Source organism: Jaculus jaculus, chromosome 8 (genome assembly GCF_020740685.1).
Source record: "Jaculus jaculus isolate mJacJac1 chromosome 8, mJacJac1.mat.Y.cur, whole genome shotgun sequence".
NCBI lineage: Eukaryota > Metazoa > Chordata > Mammalia > Rodentia > Dipodidae > Jaculus > Jaculus jaculus.
This window is the reverse complement of record NC_059109.1, coordinates 48949894-48970242: the sequence shown is the minus strand read 5'-3', so window position 1 is coordinate 48970242 and position 20349 is coordinate 48949894. Positions and strand designations below refer to the sequence as shown.

Below are 20349 nucleotides of genomic sequence, written 5' to 3'. Positions count from 1 at the left end.
CTCACTGGAAAGTGGCCTGTGAAGATACTCTGCAGACTCAAAATATCAGTGCTAAGCAGGACATGGTAGGAATGCCTGTGATCCAAGCATTTGGAAAATGGAGGCAGGAGAATCAGTATTTCAAGATCTTCCTTGGCTACGTAGGTAGTTGAAGGCCAGCCTGAGCTGCATGAGACTCTGTCTCAAAAAACTGAAGGAAAAAAAATGGGTTGGGAAGATGGCTCAGTAATCAGTGAATAAAATATTCACCATGCAAGAATGAAGACCTGACTCAAATGCCAAGCACCCACATGAAGCATTTGTAATTGTGACATACCCATAGCAAGATGGGAGGCAGAAGCTGCAGAATTCCCAAAGCTCAAGAGCCAGCAAGCATGGCATGTACAACGGTGTAGAGACCCTACCTCAAACAAGGTACAAGATGAAAACTGACAGCTGAGGTTGTCTCCTGACCTCTATATGCATGCCCACACTCACACACTCACACACATACACACACATAAGAGATTAAAAAAACAATACTACAAAAATTCTGTTGCTGTTAATCTAGAAAAAAATTTAAAAAGACACAATTTGTCCCACCCTGCTGCTGGCTCCTTCAGCAATGAAAGAGCATTGCAGCAGTCACTGTCGTTAAGAAAAAGCTCATGGACTGGAGAGATGACTCAGTTGCTAAAGTGCTTGCTATGCAAGCAAGAGGATCTGAGTGTGGATCCTCAGCACATAGCAGGTTCATAGGGAGATCCTGTCTCAAACAAGTCGAGAGTGATTGAGTTAGTTCACTTGATGTTGACTTCTATCCTCCAGAGGTTTGCCCATACCTGTGCATGCATGCGTGTACACACACACACTCATGCACCTACACACACATGAACACAAATAAACACACACTACACGCACACACAAAAAAACCCCAAGGGAATGAAGTGATTACACATGAAGACAAATGAGAATGTTCAGTGAGTGGGTACTCTGCAGGTACTGGCTTCCTATCACTCACTACCATAAAATGTCCACAGCAGTGTCCAGAGCCTGCACAGTCACTCTGTCCCTCAGACATTACAATGGCCAAAGACTAATGTTGCACCCTCTGAAGCCTAAGGCAAGACAGACGATTGTGTGTGGAAGGAACAGGTACACAGAGTACTTATCGACCTGCCTGACAGCCTGTGATTGGTAGGCAGTAAAAATTTATTGAAGATTAGAAAGAAAAATCACTAATCTAATAGTTCTGAAAGGTACTACTGAAGTCACATGTAAATAAATCCCTCTTGCACCCAGACAAAACTACCACCCACTCCCAGCCAACCCTCCAAACAGCACAGATTTAAAAATCTTGCAATTTTATTTGCATATAAAGGCCGCTAGATATAGAATATCACAATAAATTTAAAGAAAACAACTGCTTTCCTAAGTTTAAAGATAACATAAAATAGAATCAAGCCCAACAGCATTTACAATGGGAAACAGAAATGACTATTAGCGACAAAAGCTTGTGCTAGGGAGATTGCATCAACACACAGTGCAAAATGGGAGGGGAGAGGGAGCAGAAGAGAGTTCAGGGCATTTAAATAGAAAGGACAACTAAGCCTTACTTCAGTCAGCTTCCATTGCATCCATGTAAGTCTATACACACATGTAACTGTACCTAGATGTAACCCAAGCTCTTTCAGACCTTGAGTTCTGAGAAAAATGTGTCCGTTCCTCCGGACTTCACATGCTGCTCACAGCATAGCTTTGCAGGCATGCTGTCCTTTGCAATATCAACCTCCTAACTTAGTCATAACACACACAAAAAATTTATATATATATATAAATCCATACTGAAAAGGAGTATGCACGCTCATTTTTTTGCTGTATGAAATACCTGCCCTTGACAGATTCCATTTCCATATTTTTAAAGCTAAAATAATTTAAACAAACAAACAATGGGAGCTTGTATAAATGCAGGATGGATCTCACTAGCTAAGCCATCCTTTGAATGAGGGCTCTTTTCTTCCCTGGACACAGTCTTCTTTATAGCAAGCATGAAGAGACAGCCTCTTCCAGACTTATGTCTATGTGTGGAGATTGCTCTAAATCAGGCCACGTCTGTGGAGACAAAGCAATACTAAGAAAACAACAACAAAAAAACCCACTAAAAAAATAAAACACTTCTAACAATACTCTTAAACAGTTGTGCAAATCTGGGTGGTTTTAAAAACGCTGTCTACCAGGTTTTTTTTTTTTTTGTTTGTTTTTACTTTCAGCTTAAAGCATATTCAAATAAGACTTTTATCACTTTTTAAAAGAAAGCTTGGCTGTCCTTTGGCAAACACTAACAATTTACAATGGCGTGGCCTTTAAGAAAACAGAAATCATTTTACAAATTCACAATGCTCCTTTGATTTCAAATGGATACCCCATTTAAAAAAAATAAAGAAGCACACCTCTAGCATCATTTTTCTGTCCCGACAATTTACAAAAAGAACTCACAGGATTTGGAAATAAACAAGTAAGAGAATGTAAGTTTGCAATTAGAAAAATGGCAGTTTGTGGATTTTCCCTCACATTCCAACAGGACACTCAGGGCTTCAGGAGCCCTGTGGGTTTGGAAGGTCAAATATAATTGGAGGGTTGGTTGGTTGAAAGCTGACTGTACACGTTGAGGCATTGATGTATGTTGTGTAACCGTCGGTCATGATGCCATAACCTGTGGAGAGACAGTGTCACAGTTACTGTAATATATACAAATGACAGGAGCTGCATGCGAAGCCATCAGGCAGGGCAAACAAAAACATCTTTGTCAGAGGGTAGGGCGATGAAATCCAGTTGAGCCTGCCCTAAGTTAACACATTTCAGGAGCCACAGTCCAATTTTCTTCTGTTTTCTCTAAAGGGAAGGAATCCTCCCCTTCAACAAAGACTAATTCATTTTTCCCTTACTTATATACTTACAGAACTTGTCAGGAATAGGATGTGATTTCTTAAGTACTGAGAATCAAGAGAACTATCCTCTACTTTTGAAATAGCAGTTTTATTTCAAAGCCCTGTGTTAACTATTGGGCTGCTGGGAACAGAGAGGGTAACCCAGGAATAACTGATCAGGAGCAAGCACAATCACATGTCCAGTGGACTTCAAAGCACATGAAAAGGAGTGAGCCAGGGCACTGGCAGATTGGCATCCCTATCTGTAATTTGTTTCCACGAAGCCATAAGTGATCCATATGACTCTCATTTTATTCCAAAGCATGGACGAACCAACTGCCCAAGCATGGGTGTAACATCGCATAGGGTAGTTTCCTAAACTTACAGGGGTGTTGTATGGAGCAGAGGCACTTCCTGTATTCACCAAAATGACAAACAAACAAAACACTCTTGGCATCTATTCAGAGAAAGCTGGAGTGGTGGCTCGGAGGGTGAAGTGCTTGCTGCATATGCATGAGGACCTGGTTTGGATCACAAAACATAAAATGCTCAGCATCATGGTGCATGTCTGTAATCTCAGAGTGTGGAGATAGAGACAGGAGGATCCCCGAGGCTCACTGACTGACTGACTGAGTCAGTGAGCTCCAGGCTCAGTGAGAGTCTGTCTCAATAAATAAGGTAGAAAGTGATAGAGGGAGGCATCTGAGGTCTATCTTTGGCCTCTACATACATGGACACCCCCACACAAGTGTGGCAAACACATATAACACACACACACATACATAGGAAAAAAAGTTGGGAAAATTTCTTTGTATCTCTGGCGCAAATATTCCCTTTATAATTTTTTAAATGTTGGCACTTTTAGGATGTCTCAACGTTTGCTCATTTCCTTGGACATCTAGTATTTTGCCTTCTAGCTTCTGCAGTAAGTTTGTAATTTTATGTTGGTATCAGTCTCATATGGCATATATAAATACAGCTGTGGAGAAATAAAATTACCAGGACTTACAGCAATCACTGATAAGGTTCCCCTCCACCCCCAAATACATTTGCTAAAATTTCTCCCAGTAAGCCTGTGGACAGCTTAATAAGTGTCAATGGAAAAATCTCTTAAGAAAAGAAAAGAAGCATTTAAAATGCTCTGTTTCGTTCTGGGGTCATAAAGTCTTGTTATCTCTCTCCATCAAGAGGTTGGTATTTGCCCTCTCTCTGCCCCCTTCAGCTGTCTACATGAACAAAGTGAGACGAGTTTATGTGAATATGAGCTCTCCTCCTTTTTAAGCAAGTCGATTATTTCGGAGCTTCTGTGGAATTCTCCAATTGTCTAGGTAGTTTAAGGCAAATTAATGATTTAAATTTCTGTCTGTTTTTAAAATAGTGAAACGTAATCTCCAAGGAATGCTGCAGGAATTCAAGCCAGTTTCCAAGATAAGGAGCCCCCAGAAATATAGGTTAAATATGAGGTGTGATCTCTTTGGTCTCCCCTCGCCACAGAGAAGTGTCTTTCCCTAGAAGCACAGCTCAGTCACAGTGGGCTGATGTCCACCCTCCTGACCTGTGGGAGCCTCAACCCGGCTTTCCAGCCACTTGGCTAGTGCCTGTACTTGGCACTGTCTGGACTTTCTCTGCCCAATAGATTTTGAACATAATCTTTATTTATCTTTTATTCACCTAACCAAAAGACTCTTGCCTCTGAGAGGTTTGACTACCAAACTTGCTTTTGGCTTCAGGAGGTGCACAGCCTCAATGTGACTGAGTTCACTAACTCTAGAGAGCCACGAGAGCTGGGGAAGTCTGGCAGCTGCCCACAGACTTCAAACAAATGTGTGTCCCAAAGCCAGTGTCACAGGTTCATGGAACCTGTGGTCAGCTAGAGGCAGGCTTCACGTCTATTAAAGTCCAGTGACCTCTGCTTTGAAGAGGGGAGGACAGACAGAACTCAGGGACGTGGGGCTTCCTTAAGGCTTCCATCCAGCTTACCTTGAAAGAAAGAAAAGAACAACTAGATAGGGTCCTTTTTGGTGGAGAGTTTAAACCCAGTCTGAGCCAATAGTGTCCAGAATTTCTGAGAAATCTGAGGTTAAGGTGACATTTACTTACATATGTGGTTGTTTATTCCATCTCCTTTCAATGCACTTACAGTTTATTCTTAGAGAACACCTTATCCTTCTGGGTCTTTCTGTGCATTCCATGTGAGATATAACATTTGCAGTGAGCAAGGACATGAAAGATTAAAGCAATTTTTAATATCCAGGTCTCATTCCTTTAAAGAGAAGATGTGTGTGCTGGGTTTGTGGGAAGGTGGGTCATATGTGGCTCCCACTTTCCATTCTGCTTAATCAATAGTAATTTCATATATTTAATCAGCTTTACATGCAGGGTTTTCTAATAAGGTTCCATCTTATAAAACAGTTCCATGGCCACAACATTTGAGAAGCCCTGTTCTGATATTCTCAGTAGCCTGTAGCATGAGATCATGGTGAATTCCTTTATTCTGCTCTTACCTTCATGAATCCCACCAAACACATGGAGCTTGGGCCGAACTCGCCTCTGGACAGTGTTTAACAGCTCCACGCAGCCCACCCTTTGAAGCTCCTTTGGGACCCAGTCTCGAAAACCTATGGGCAGAATGCAATCAATACACTTAATTTTCTTTCTTCAGGTAAGAGTTCATTTGGACTTTCAGGAAGCTATAACTCACAGGAGGGTTATTACATTGTCTGTAATCCCAGCCTCACCATTAATGCTCACAACGGCTTTTAAGAAACTTCTCACTCGTCACTTTGTCTTCTTTAGGTTCTTAATTTTTTTTTTGTTTCCATTTTTTCCCTTCCAGTTAATTAACAGTCTTTTTTTTCTGTAAGGAGTATGATTTATTCAGCCACGGGTTTCAAATCTTCTTCATGGGCTCAATGACATTTATTCCTGGCAGCCCCATAATAGCTCTTTCTTCCTCCATTCAGTAACTTTCTCTCTCTTTTTAAAAATTGTATCTTTCTCATGCTTTGTTAGAGAAGTTTGCTTCCAAGACAATTCCAACAAACGATTAGAAGGGTCTGCTTATAATCTTATACAGGATACCTTGATCTCCACAGGAGATCTCACTCAGCCCTTGGTAGTTCCGAAATGCCAGAGCTTTGGAAAACCAAGTTGCATCTCTAGCAATAGACAACAATATGATCTCATGGTAGCGTCCAGCAAGCTGAGGCTAATTGACTAGTTTTAAAGTAAAAGCCACTTAGTTTTATGCTTAATGCAGGAAATCTATAAAAACTGACATCAATTATAGCAAAAGTCACTATCTAGATGATTATGGTTTGAAATGAAATCCATACATCTCCGCAGGATGGGGCATAAAGAAGGCAGGTGGGATGAAAGGCTAAATCATAATCTGTAGAAATCCATTCCACGGCTCCATTAAGTTATTTCTACTGTTTAGAAATGACTGGGCAGGAAAGGAAAGCTTTCTAATCTGTTTGGCTGGCCTGTAGACATAGATATTTAGTGTCTCTGTAAAGGCATGCTAGCTGGTGTGTGGGATTAAAAAGTGTGGGAAGACGACCATATGAAAGTGGAGGTGCTAGCAAAAATTCTGAGTTTTTAGAAAGAGGACAAAATCCTAAATCCATAGTGATTAGCATTAGTACTTCATGGATGTGTTTTTCTTGAGGGGGAAAACATCCCACTGTACACATAGGTGTGTGAGAAAGCATCTCTTTGAGACCACACCAGCACCACAGCTTCCCTCACTGTGGTAAGGAATTCAAGACAAACTCCTTAAGCCCCGCCTCAATAGGGCATTTTCAAAAGAGTCCCAGGAACTATCTAGATTAAGGTTCAGCTTTACAGAATTAAAAGTTTGCCTCAATTTTTTTTACATAACTTCTGGGTGTGACCCTCCTGACACTCCCTCAGCCTGGCTTACTACGTGTGCACTACAGAGAGAGCAGTAGTGTCTATAGCAAGAGGCCCTGGGATGTCTGAACTCTCTACAGTCTAGTACTCATAGTTAACTACTGTTAGTACCACTTCCTTTTATACTAAAATGAATGACTTGGTTAAATTTGTGAACCAGTCATCATATTTGAGATCATAGTCTAAATACTATTCCATGTTTCTGGGCTGTAGCTACCCATGTACCTTATAACAGCCTGTACCAACCAGGCTGTTCAGGCAAAGAGACCAAGTTGGCAAGAATGGTATCTCTGCAGGGCAGTCTTTCTGATTAACTTATGTTGACTAGAATATCCAGGTAGCAATTTGATGATTTAGCTAGTTTAAATGGCTATCTAAAATCAGGACACTAATTGATAATGATTTGATTAAGGTTATCACCAAATCCAATCTTTGAAGACACAAGAGGGGATAATATAGACTAGAGAATAGATGAGGGCAGTGAATCTGTCCATATTTTTATGTCTAAGGAAGAAAGGGTCATATTCCTGGGCTGCCCCATCACCAAGAAGCATGGGGCACTCTAACCTGCCCCTTCATTCTTCCTCTGATTACTTCAGGAAACATGGAGCACTTCTCTTGCAAGTGAAAGAAGACAGAACTAAGGGGCTCAGAGTAGAAAATATCAACAGATATTAAATTTGCACTCATGACTGAATAGAATGAGGGTTTTTTTCCCTTCAGGTTGACAAAGAGCATAGGGTCATGTGTAACAACCAAAGCCAGGAAAAGTTGTGAAAATCATTTGTTATTTCTTTTTTTTTTAATTTTTATTAACATTTTCCATGATTATAAAAAAAATATCCCATGGAATTCCCTCAGTTATTTCTATTATATTCTTTCCCCCATCAATTCTGTATGATCAAAAAAAACCCTTTAGTACTGTCCTCTCAAAAATCTGTAAAGGTAAATTTCATGTTAGGCAGTCTGGTTTTTCACAATAACAAAAAGGAAGATAAATATCCTTCTATTTAAAATAAAATATTTAGATTTTCTAAGTACATTTTAGCTGAAGAGAAGTCCTGGTACAGCTGATATGGCGTATATCAGGGAGGTGGGTGTGGGCTGAAATTGTTATGTGACTAAGCCAAACCAATGCCAAGCTCATGAATAATTAGGAAATAATTATCTAAGTCCATAACCATCTTCAAGTCCACAGTCCAGATCACTAGGATAGCTTTGAAGCACACAGACAATATAAATCTGAGAGCAGCCAGGACATGACTGATGAATGCAATGCAGATCCTTAAGTTATTTTCAACAAAATCCTTATGAAACACTTTATCTTTAAAAAAAGTTCCTTTTTCATATAACCAGCTCAAGTGTTAAACTTTAAAGGTAGCCCAGATCCAGCACTATGTGGCAAAGGAAAATGAGCTCCTTTGAACGAGAATTTCCATGATTTCACTGACACCCAAAAGCACTGTGACTGGTAGGTCTGTGTCTTCTTCCATTCCCCACCCCCACCCCATCACTCCAAAGCTAAAACAGTTCTTAAAATAAATTATGAAGCTCAAAAGACTGGGGTGTTTCATACTCATTTGATTTTTCCCTGACTCAATTAAATCAAAAAACTTAATTTCATGAACACCTGTAAGTCCAGCAGAACTGCTGGGTTTTATTATCATACTGGGTTTCTTTAAAGACACTGACTTTTCTTTTTGTAGTCACTTTTTTTTTTTAAAGGAAAATGATTACATTCCAGAAGCATTATTCATTATACTTGGGGATGAAAGAGCAACCTTTGCTTCTCTTACCTAGAGGAGGTCCATGTGTCATGAGGATGTCAATGCCTTCAGGGATGAGGTTCCACTTGTCCAGCAGAGACTGGCCTCTGGGTAGGTTAAAGCCCCATCCATTAAACCACGGGGTCCTTGGGGAGATAAGGCACGTGGGTCAGGCCAGCAGTGCCGCGCCTCTGCGCTCTAATATTTCTCGCGCGCACATTCACCCATGGTTTGCATTGCTCTCTTTACTCTTTTGATGGTTGGCCCTGGCAGCAGGATGCTTTTTTGTTGACTGCTTCAAAACGAATCCTTTTGAAAGCAAGCGTGGAGCCTTGGAATTGTTCCACTAGCAAGGGGCACAGGAGGCTTTTCGGTGGAGCCTTGCCCAGCAGGCTTCTATCAAAGTGGTGACAATCTTTGTCTTCCCCCAGATCTCAGAGCTTCCCAAGATACCCAGCCCTGATCCAAAGCATTTCTAGCTTTCCTGCAGTGCCTCAGAGCTAAGAAATTGTCAGTACTCCTTGACCCTCCCCATCACTATAGAAGTACTTCAACACAGAAATTCTTGCTAAGGTCCTCAGAGGAAAGGACAAAGGGCTGGTCCAGGAAGGATCTCTGTCCCTCAGAATGCTATGAATACCCTGGACTGTGGTCGGTCACTGAGAAAAGTCTGAGGGCTCTGAAAAGTGAGAAAGGTCACAGGGAACAAAAGCAACAGAGACTCTCTTCCTGTTCCCAAGTGTGGCTTCTGAGGACATCCCTGGTCACTCTGAGATCTGCTCCCTGACGGTAATAATGAAAGTCTCACTCAGTCTCCTTTCTGCTCCAGGAATTGAGTTTGAGACCAATGCTACATGTCCAGGGAATGGAAATCCTGCCCATCGAACATGCTTACCTGGACCTGACAGTGCCTTGTTTACAAATGTACTATTTGTAATGAGAGAGCAATCATTAAAAAAAAAAAAAAAAAACACATACCATAAGCTAAATCTCATCAGTACAGAACATTAACTCATATTGTCCTAATCTCAAACATCTAGGTTAACCAATATTCTTTGAAAATGGCTATTTTGTTCTGTAGGAAAATTCCAATTTTCTTGGCCATACATACAACAGACAAGCTGATCAATTTTCTGCCATAACTCCTCTTTTAGCTGTCTTGCCATTTGTCAGTCACAATGAATTAAACAGAGTGCAGTCTGATTTAAGACAATCATTGGCCAGACTCATGGGATTCCTTCAAGACTCTGAACTCAGAAACAGTGGTGGAACATGTGGTTTGCTGGTGGACAGGCACAGCCCAGGCCTGACATGGAAGAATGAGAGTTGTAAACAAGTTAAAACCCACATTACAGGTGAGAACCTCAATTCCTACTGAGGTGGTGGAAAGAGAAAGTTCCACAAAGAAGACATTGATCCCTGCTAGGGAAAACAAAACAAAAAAAGTATCGGACTTACTTTCTATCCACTTTCCAAGTCCCTATCCCATCCTTAGTTAGAACTTAGTCCTAACAATAGCAATACTACAATGACAAAAACCAAAATAGCTGTTATCTCTTGGTCAAGGCAAGCATTTCATTTGTGTTGAACCATTTAAACACCACAAGGTCCCTTCCTGAGATGGATAGTATTTTCACCCTAATGTTATAGAAAAGAAAACTCAGGCACCATGATTTCAAGTAGACACAACTCACTTGGACATTAAATAAATGTCACTTGGTTCCAAAGCCCACAGTGTGAGCCACCACGCAGTCCCTCTTTTTGCAAACTGCTTGAATTCACTTGCTGCTTGCCTTCAGGTGAGCCTTCTCCGTACTCTCTCAAGTTTGCCTTTGGCTTGCAGCCAAATGTGAGCACCATGGTTCTGAAATCCAGCCATAACACAGTGGAGCGGGCACTCTCTGCTTTTGCATGCCCAGATTCTTCATCTGAATTTCCTTGGGTGATCCACTCCATCCCCAACCCAGCACATGTGTTCCTGGCACAGTGGATACCTTTCTGGTTCTTGGGTTCAACAAGTTTTCCTGGACAGTGACTTGCTTACAAATGCATTGGCCTAGGTCTATGGAGTCACCTTCAGGGTTCTGTGCCGTCTAAAAAGGCTCTGTTTCCTCCAGGGATCCTCTATTCATCATAGTAAGAAACTTCTGTGATGGAGGCTGGGAGAAGCACTAATACTATGGGCATAAATACATATATGTAGAAGGTAGATTGATAGTCTGCCCATTTAGCATAACCACAGTAGTAGGTTCCCTACTAGGACCTATGTCCTTAGCCACAGGCTTTTGGCAAGACCAGCACAAACTCCCCGGCTGGAGCAGACCTCAAATCCAATTAGAGAAGGGTTGGTTCTTTTCATACCATGCATGTCACTATTGCATCAATGGGTATAGTTTGCCTGGCGGATCAGTTGTGGAGTAGACAGGGTCAATCCTTAGCCAACAGAAAAATGCAAGTTCAAACTATCCTGAAGTTCCAACCCACTCTGGTCAGAATGGATAGCACCAAAATAAAAACAGAAACAAACGACAACAAAAGCTGGCAGGATTGTGAGGAAAGACTGCCTTATTCACTGTTGGTAGGAGAGGAAATTCAGTACAGTCATTATGGGTTCACTGCTCTATTGCCTCCTGTTAGGGTGATCGTAGGCATCAGGCCTGGGGCAAAGTAAAGTTCCCAGACCCTCTGAAAGCAGAATCCATCAGTCTTACTCTTTTGTCTTCTAGCACAATAGCCTCAGGTTCGCAGACATTTTCATCCATCTAAAATAAGGCCTTTCTAGTTTGAAATGCCTAGTCCTCTTCCTTTCGCCATGACCCTCATCCAAGATTTGACTTAAACATAAAACCAAAACCAAAACAAAAACAAAAACAAAATAAAAAAAAAAAAACTACATAATCCAATGAAAGTTCATTTTGGCAGGAGAGAGATAAAAATAAACAAAAATATGTTTTCATAAATTTTGAAAACATGCTTCTGGGCCTACAGCTCTTTCTTGGATAACAAAGAAGAGTTTGGAAGGGTCCTAAGCACACCCAAATGGGGTCTCTGATTTTGCTGGAGCCAGGAAGGTCTGAAGCCCAAGGACACCCTAGGAACTTTTAGGACAAAAGAACAAGAGTGAATTTTTCAGTCTTTCTAACTTTTCTCTTGTAGAATTTTCTCTAAGAAGACCATATTCATCATACCTCCACTTTGCGTGGAAGTGCTCAGTTTTATAAGCATTCTGTGGTGAACTCAGGGTTGATAGATGACCTAAATTTCATTTGGTTAATGTTAAGCTTGTGACAAGTTAGGGATAAAGGTTTAGCATGTGAATCCCCTCTCCCCCACAAACAGGAACACACAATAAATAATAATAATAATAATAACTGACATCAGTGATAGCAAGTAATTTGCCCATTTTTCTAGGACTAGTAGTTACTGGGTCCAAGATTTGAACCCAAATCTGCAAAGTCTGTGTTCTTTCCTTGTACAATGCTGAATAAATTTCATGCAACTTCAGCTTTGGCTCTCACACACATAAAGTAACAACATAGCTGTTTCACCAGCCTCTTAGGCTGAGCTCTTGTGAATTCCAGAAGACGGTGTAGAGTCATGCTATTTTTGAGGTCTTTCCATCCCTCTTTAATACTCCAGGTAAAGCCCTTCCATAAGATAATAGCAATAAACCAGTAAGAAAAGCATCCTAGTGCCGAGTAACAGAACAATCTCATCAGAGCATAATAAATGGGGGCATAATAAATTGAGAGATTTGTGTGTTCTTATTCTAACCTCAACTCACTTGCTAACTTAGCTCTTGAATAAGAGAAGGACCATCAGTGGGCCAGTCTCTTCCTCTGATTCATGAACAGATAAAGGGACATAGTGATTAGAATTTAAGATTGTTTTTAGGATATAACAATTTTATGCAAAACCCAATGCAAGGAGCAGACTACTAATCCAGAGGCCCTGTGTCTAGGAAGTGGGAAAAGGAAGTTCAGAGATGGCTAGTTTGTTCAGCCCTTGATCTTCCTATGGTCTAAAACTGCTAGCATTTTATCATTCTGTGCACAATATCACATTCTGAGTAAGGGCTAAAATGTGTTTTCAGCGAATTGCCCAAATTGCCTGTAAGGGGCCAAGTCTAGTGTGGGAGAAATGTCTGCACAGAACAGACTGAATGCATCAGCCTCAGTGAACAATGCTTCATGCAGTTCATGCTGAACGTGAAACATGAGACCCCAGTAGTGAGCCCATCAGGGGATTCACTGGAAAATATGTGCACAGCCAACCTCCACAGCACCACAATGGGTTTTGTCATGCAGCAATGGGGGGCCAGAGGAAGAAGGAGGGGCGGAATCCAAAGAACAATGTCTATTGCCTCTGTCAAGGACTTCATAATTAGCTGTGACTAACAAATAGCACATGGGAACCAACTTGTAAGAAAACAACCTGCAAAGCACCTTATTCCTTGAGTGCCAACTTGAGCCTGTGACCAGCTCTCTCCTAAGGAAGGATTAGAAAACTCTGGAAGGAAGGAGATCCATTCTATCTGCTTGTAGCCGCTGGACAGAAGACTCATACAGATAGGGTCTGGGGATGCTTCCACGGCACCCGGACCTTACTCTTGAAATGACTGGCACCTGGCCTCAGGCTGGAATTTCCAAGGACAGGGGCTCAGGGAGTTAACACAGGCAGAACTTGTTTAAAACAATGCCAACACTAAACAGGTCTTCTATACGGAAGCAGGCTGGGGATGAAATCTCTGCAAAGGTCATCTGTGTTTGCAGAACACTGTGGTGGTGCAGGCAGAAGGGAATTGTGAGGCCATAAATCCAGGAAGGCTTGGACAGGGAATGGCTGGGTACTCCTCCACAAACTTCAGAAGGAGCTGGGAATGTCCTGGGAAAGCAGGTCTTGAAAAGGGCACGTTGTTGCTTGTTGTGATCAGGTGTACTACGCCTTGGGTTCTAACCCTGGTGTGGGTCAGTGGCCACAACTCTCCATGCTCAGGCAGGCCCTAGGCTGGCTACACTGCAAACACTGGGGTTCTTTTTAATAGGGTCTCCTGGGCGCCTCTACAAGGATTATGGCTTAGAGGCCCTGGGGCATCTGCACTTGATTTCCTCTGAAGCTGTGTGGAGAAAGGTCAATGGCTCCTGGAACACCCAGCCTTAGGATCTGGCAGGCTGGCCTGTTTCTTACAGCCAGGAGAATCTGGAGGCTCTATAAAGCTAGCCATTCTTGTTTCAGAGACAGAGGTTAAGAGCATGGATTATGGAGTCAAACAGGCCCACATTCAAGTTTCACACCTACCAATTACTACTGCCTTCTCTGAGCTTCACTTTCCTTGTCTTTTATATAGAAACAGAGTACCTGCCAATGTAGATGAAGGGAGTTACCTTGCACAAAACAGTAATCCCTGGCAGACTATCCACAGGAGTGTTACCATGCAATTTCTCATTTAGCAACAAAACATATCAGCCATCTACCTGTTCATATATGTACATGTGGATCTATGTGGATATAGTTACTCCAGCTGTTTCTTCTCTCTAGAATGTTTCGAGCAAGAACTCAAGGATTCATAGCGCCTCCTGCCCCACAGGATTGAAAAGCTCTGAATAAGTAAGCCTTACTAGATGGACAGATAGCCCAATGTTTTCTGCTGATTACTGATTAAAAGGCACTCTCTCAGTTTACTTATGAGTGGAAGATTTTCAGAAAGGCATTGGTCCCTCACTTCCTCGTTTGCCCAGTCTTGCGTAGACAATCCTGTGGAACGTGGGAGCATGGAGCAAAGTGGTTAGTCAAGGCTGCTTAGCTGGCCAGCACAGGTGGTTAGATTGTGGCAAGATCTTAAATTGGGTAAAGTTCAGAGGAGGGGTTATTTGGTGTCCTTGGAAGATTTGTAATGGGAGGCTGAGAGAGGTTCACTGGAGGAATTGCCAAACTATTAATTAATAGCAATAGAGCTGCTTGGCAGGTCCATTAAGCAAAACTCAGAAGCCAGGAGCCAATTTTCACATATACTTTCTTTCCTAAATAGTGGTCCTGAATTGCAGCCTTCTCCATGCCCAGCACTGGAAGCCACTATCCATCCCTCTCTGTACATCATGGCAGGTCCAAGAGAAGCTAATTTAACCAGCACTGGTGAAAATCGCCCTGCACTTCTCAGCACTTTCACGTGCCATGAAGCTGTCATGATAATTCCCGATATCCAGCTCACCAGACAGCTCAGCCTCCCCTGCATGTAAAGCTTGCTTGTCAGAAACAGTGGTGGGTTGGTTTCCCTAGCACCAGATGTGTCATCCCAAACATTCAGATGAAAGCCAGGCATCTGCCCACACCCCCCCCCTTCCCTGCCTTATTTTCCCTTCTGAGCTCCGGATTTTAAGAATCAGTTAGTCCCTCCACTTGGCAGCCTGGAAGTAACTCTTCCATGCAATTAACAAGATGCCTTACTTTGACTCACAGAATGACTTCTCATCATGCATATCAATGATCCCCCCCCACAACACACACACACACACACACACACACACACACACACACGTGACATTGTTAGGAGAGGGAAGGAAAATGAAACCTCAGACAAGCTTTCTACCCTGTGCAGCTGCTTGGGCGACTTGCCTAGCCAGAACATTAGCTCAGCTGCCTCCGAAGGGCAGCCCAGGCTTCTCTCTCAACAGCTGAACTATCCGAGATCTTCATGAGGACTTTGTAGCTTGGTCTTCTGTTATGAGGCACTTGGGATGAAAAGAAACACTGTTTTGATAAAGGGCAGACCTGAGTGAATAATGTGGTTTGTGTGCTGTGGATAGGAAAGGAAGAAGTTGTACTTGCAACAGTCCCCTGAGCCCCATGACCTATAGGCAGGGCTTCTTAAACCAAAGGACCACACACTGTAGTCTTTGCAAGCATGCTCACTGTGCCCTGTCTTGAAACTAACAAGGAATGTGTCAGAACCAAGAACCTGTTACCTGTTTCTCCTGCCTTCTGCACCAAAAGAGGCAGTATGAGCATAGTTTGTTTTAAGAATCAAGAAATTAGACATCATGACCTTCTTTAAGGGTGGTGTGCTATGAATTATTAAAAATAACATTTGAGTGTCTGCCCAACCTTCACACACATGCTGGCCTTTAATCATGAACAAGTTCATAGCAGGAAGAGCAGTATTTCCAAACCCCTTCCTTCATAGGATTGTGAGGGAGACTGTTCACAGTCATCACACGAAGAGAGCCTGGCAAAGTGAAGATCCTGGCAGGATGTCAGGCTCTTTGGAAGCTAATGGTAGAGGATTTGGACATGCCCTGATGCTTCAAGTCTCCTTTTGAGGCTGAGGAAGCAAAGGTACTCTTAGAACATAGGTGTGCCTGTGATCAGGACCTGACAAAAGGGAGGATCTGAACTGAACAGCCCCCAGTGGGATCTATATGTATGCCTTTAGCCCTTGCAGGAAAATTTCTTAAAAGATGGATATCACCACTCTCATGGTCCAGGCATGAAAGAAAAAGTAAGGCTTAATCCATGCAGAGAAGTAAACACAAATAGTATTTTATCTTTTGGAGGGGGAGGGAGTAATGGGCAATAGTTTATTGTATTAAATACACATAATATAAAATTTACCACTTTAGTTTTGTGAAGGATAAAGTTTAGTTCCAGTAAGCACATTCACATTGTTGGGCAAGCAGCACCTCTAGCCATCTCCACACTATTTCATCATTCTCTGCAGAAGTTCTGAACCTATCAAACTGTACAAACTGTAACTGCCACTCACTTATTCCTCAGTCCTTGCAACCATATAATTTCTGCCTCTATGGACTGGAACAGTCTGGTACAATCAGACAACTGTCCTCTTGTATCTGGCTTATTTCACAATGTATCACTCTTTTATGACTGAAAAGCATTATAATGTATGAGTGGTCAGCCTTTACCTTTTCATCTAAGACTTCTGAATGCCCAGTAGGTAGCAGGCACTAAGCTGGGCCAAAAAACGTCATGGAGAGTAAGTCTCTTTCTTTACGCAGTATTCATTTTCTGTGTTGAAAGCTAGTGAGGATGGGCTAAGTGAGAACCTCCCAGCTACCATTCACCAGATGGTTATGGACTGTCATAGCAATATTCTACCAAGGTAGGTGCTGGAGAAACAGAATTTAATACAGCTTCCTCAACAAGCCTATAGCAAGCCACTTTTGAGATAAAAGAGAAGGTAACTGCAAGAGCAACCTAATTTCACATGAGCTCAAGGAAAATCAGAATGGCATAAGAAACGATCTAGATTAACCCTACCTCAAAATTAACTTGGGGCACACATGATGGGACTATAGGGCAGGTAACATTCTCTACTGAGACTGTGAATGAAAACAGAGTTTTGAAACATAGAGCCTTCTGCCAGTAGAGACTAAGCTCAGGAGATCAGCATGTATCACATGCCTGGATGGATCTAAGGCTCAAGGCAAGCAGTACAGAGGAGGAAGATGGCAGCCTGCCCAGTCCTCAGGAACCTGGCAGAGAACACCTGTGCCTACCCCCTGCCCATTAACCTGCAGTAATGTCACAGGAACCAAGCAAGCATGGACTGATTCACTGAGAGAAAGAGGGAAGAGGAATGCAGGCTGAGCTAGAGTTACATAGTGAACCACCAAGAACTGATAATAATGGACACAGGGAGACTACTCTGTTTCCACACAGAAATTAGAAGAGGATAGCCCAATACTTTACCATGTTTGGCTGAGTTCAGTGGGTTGGTGTTTATGTTGCTAATGTTGGTTTCTTTTACACATTACTTAAGTTCTGGGGTCCCAAAGGGTCTATCTTGGATGGATTTCACTAGTAAGAAAGCCTGCTATTTGAGAAATAGACTCAAAAGGAATAATTGATGAGTGTACCAGAAAGTCCTCTGCAGCCACTGCACATGCAAAGGAAGACTGCAGGCTCTACGACTACTTTGTGCCTTACAGCCATGTTCCCAAAACCTGGCTGATGCTTACGGCTCTGTCGAGTTAAGACAGAATTTTCATGAAGTTTCTAACTCCATAAGCCAATGTATATTCCTTAATGGGCAAGGAAAAGCCAAAAATCATCTTTCCTATTGGTATAAACTCAACTAAAAGTGCTCAGGGACAAACAAGACCAACATGCCAAGTAGTTATGTTGGGGGAAAAGTATTATAGGTGATTGTTTTCCCCTTCTGGTTATTTCTTACTTTTAAAAAATAATGACTGCATATGATTTAGAGAAAACAATTATGATATCTTCATATGACTAAATGCAGGTGGAGTGTGGATGGAAGATTTTAGAAACATGAATATTTACCCTGACTCTACTCTTTGACTGAAATGCAGTTTCCTCTAGAGGGTGGCGAAATTAGTAAATGTGATGGGCTTTTCTCAGGAAGTAGACCCAGGGCCTGTCTTCTTTCTCTTGACTTTCTACCCCATTCGTGAGACTACAAAGGCATCTTTGACAGAAGCCTTCTATTAATTCAAGTCATCCAACGCACATTTACTGAGCTCCACTGAGCTCCACAACCCACTCCACTGGTGGCGTTGGTGTCCACCTTCCATCTGATTGGAAAACTTTAGCATAAATGTCAACGGCTATGTATAAGTGGAGAATTCTTTGTTGATTACAAATCATTCTCATGTTTATTATTCATAATAACCCCAAGATGTGAGCAAAGTATTAATTTTAGAGAAAACAATGTACAGAAGTAGAAATTTCAGTAACTTGCTTCAGATTACCTACACTTACATGGGGTGAACAGAACTTCGTATATAAGTCAGGCTTAACGCTCAGTAAGGATTGAAAATGAGGCCTGTGTCCAAACATGTACAGCTTTCTACTTTTTAGAATGACCTTGGGTAAGTTCATATATCTGATCTGTTTTCACATCTGTAAATTTGAGACAATAAGACCCAGCACATGAAGACAGAATGTGGCAATATATGTAATGCAGTTAGCAGAGTGTGCTCTTTATTAAGAATTCAACACTGGCTCTTGTCATGGTGAATATTAACATCATTACAAATATCAGTATCCCCAGTTCCTTAGTTTTGTTCTCCAATTTATCCTCTTTATATGACCAGAAAATTTACTCTTCTCTACATCTCAGACTTAAGGAAAGTTGAGTAGATCATACCAATGCATGGACAGACAATGGCCTTTGATATGTATGGACCAGTTTTGGTTAATGGCAAGATGCTGTCCTGGACATTGTAAGACATGAATTCCGGTTATGCCTCTTCCAACCCACTTGGAAGTAACCTCTCTGAATTCCATTTTGCAAATTGTGAAACAAGTATAACAATTCCTTCCTGGTTGTCAAATGCTTGTATAAGTAAGTTGCAAGGAAAAGAAAGTATCTTTGACAAAGTGCTTCTAATTCCCAGGTCGCTGCTTATCCCTGTGCCCTGTTTCTGCTGCTTGGGAGCTCAGAGAACTGGAGTAAGTGACAAGTAGGTCAGACTGGAGTATAAGTGCTGGCCCTATTTACCTACCATTTGTGCTCTCAACAACTACTTTCTGTCCAGACTGATTTAATAAGGTGAGGAAGCTGTGACTTCCCACGATCAGAGCAATGGTTGAAAAGCTTAAACCATTCAATCCAGAGGTTAAAGAAAGCACAAGCCCAGGTGTACCTCTCATCCAATGCCAGCCAACTTCACATTATTCACTGGGCTCAACAAGCATTATGAACCCCTTCCACTGGGAAACTCTGGAAGGTCACTCTAGGAAGATCTGAGAACACTGTGAGGCAATGTCCCACCCTTCACCAACCCGCCATCTGGTGAGGGTAACACGACAGTTACAGGCAAAACTCTCTTCCCTTTCCCTGCCCACTACAATTTTACTGCACCCTTAAGGTGCAACACACAATTCTATTTTCATCAAGATGATTTCTCCAGTGCTCTCAGCCTTTTGTTTAATCCTCATTTGTGGGTTTATCATGTTTTGTATTATTACTGTGGTATCGGTTCCCCACTTTGTTCTTAAAAACATCTGAGTCAAGCTTTGCTTTGAGTATAGCTCTCTTCCCCACAATACTGGGTCACATCTGACTCTTCTTGGTGTTCTCTAAGCCCTAACAAAAAGCCTCACTCCAAACAGATGTCAAGAAAATATTCCTAATAGGAAATTTTAAAACGTAAGTTTTAGGAAAGTACACAAGGGAGTGAGCCTGATAATATGTATTATTGGGGGTTAGGATAGGGCAAGATCAGTTAAAGTGGGGTGTTTCTAAAATATTTTATTTATTTATTTGCAAGGAGAGTGAAAGACACCCAAACACACACACACACACACACACACACACACACACACACGGATATATATATATATACACACACACACATATATGGAGAGAGAGAGAGAGAGAGAGAGCACCTCCATCCACTGCAAACAAACTCTAGATGCACGCATCACTTTGTGCATCTGGCTTTATGTGGGTACTGGGGAACTGTACTTTGTATGTGGGTACTGGGGAACTGTACTTTGCAGGCAAGTGCTTTAATCACTGTACCATCTCTCCAGCTCAAAAGCTGAGTTTTTTTTTTTTTTTTAAAGAAAAGGCCATCAACAATGTCAACCACGTGCATGTACATATATGTATTATGTATATATCATAGACCAGTGCTGCCTAATGTGATAGCTACTACATGGTTAATGAATACTAGAGATGTGGCTAGCTTGAACTGAGATGTGCTAAGTGGGAGACATATGCTGGATTTTTGATACTCCATACAAAAAAGAATGGGATCATATCCTCATTATTTGTATAT

General features: G+C 41.8%; 1 protein-coding gene across 4 annotated transcripts in view; it reads right to left on the bottom strand.

Annotated features, from left to right (window-relative positions):
- Nucleotides 1–2194: 2194 nt before the first annotated feature.
- The window catches only part of Mpped2 (metallophosphoesterase domain containing 2), a 191240-nt gene continuing 173085 nt past the window's right edge, over nt 2195–20349 (bottom strand). For all 4 annotated transcript variants that reach the window (XM_045155821.1, XM_004660842.3, XM_045155824.1 and 1 more), the window contains 3 exons: nt 8618–8733; nt 5411–5524; nt 2195–2692 (listed from right to left, as the gene is read on the bottom strand). In XM_045155821.1, the coding sequence (XP_045011756.1) occupies nt 2574–2692; nt 5411–5524; nt 8618–8733 (349 nt within the window). In that variant the 3' untranslated portion in view covers nt 2195–2573. The remainder of the gene's footprint in view (nt 2693–5410; nt 5525–8617; nt 8734–20349) is intronic.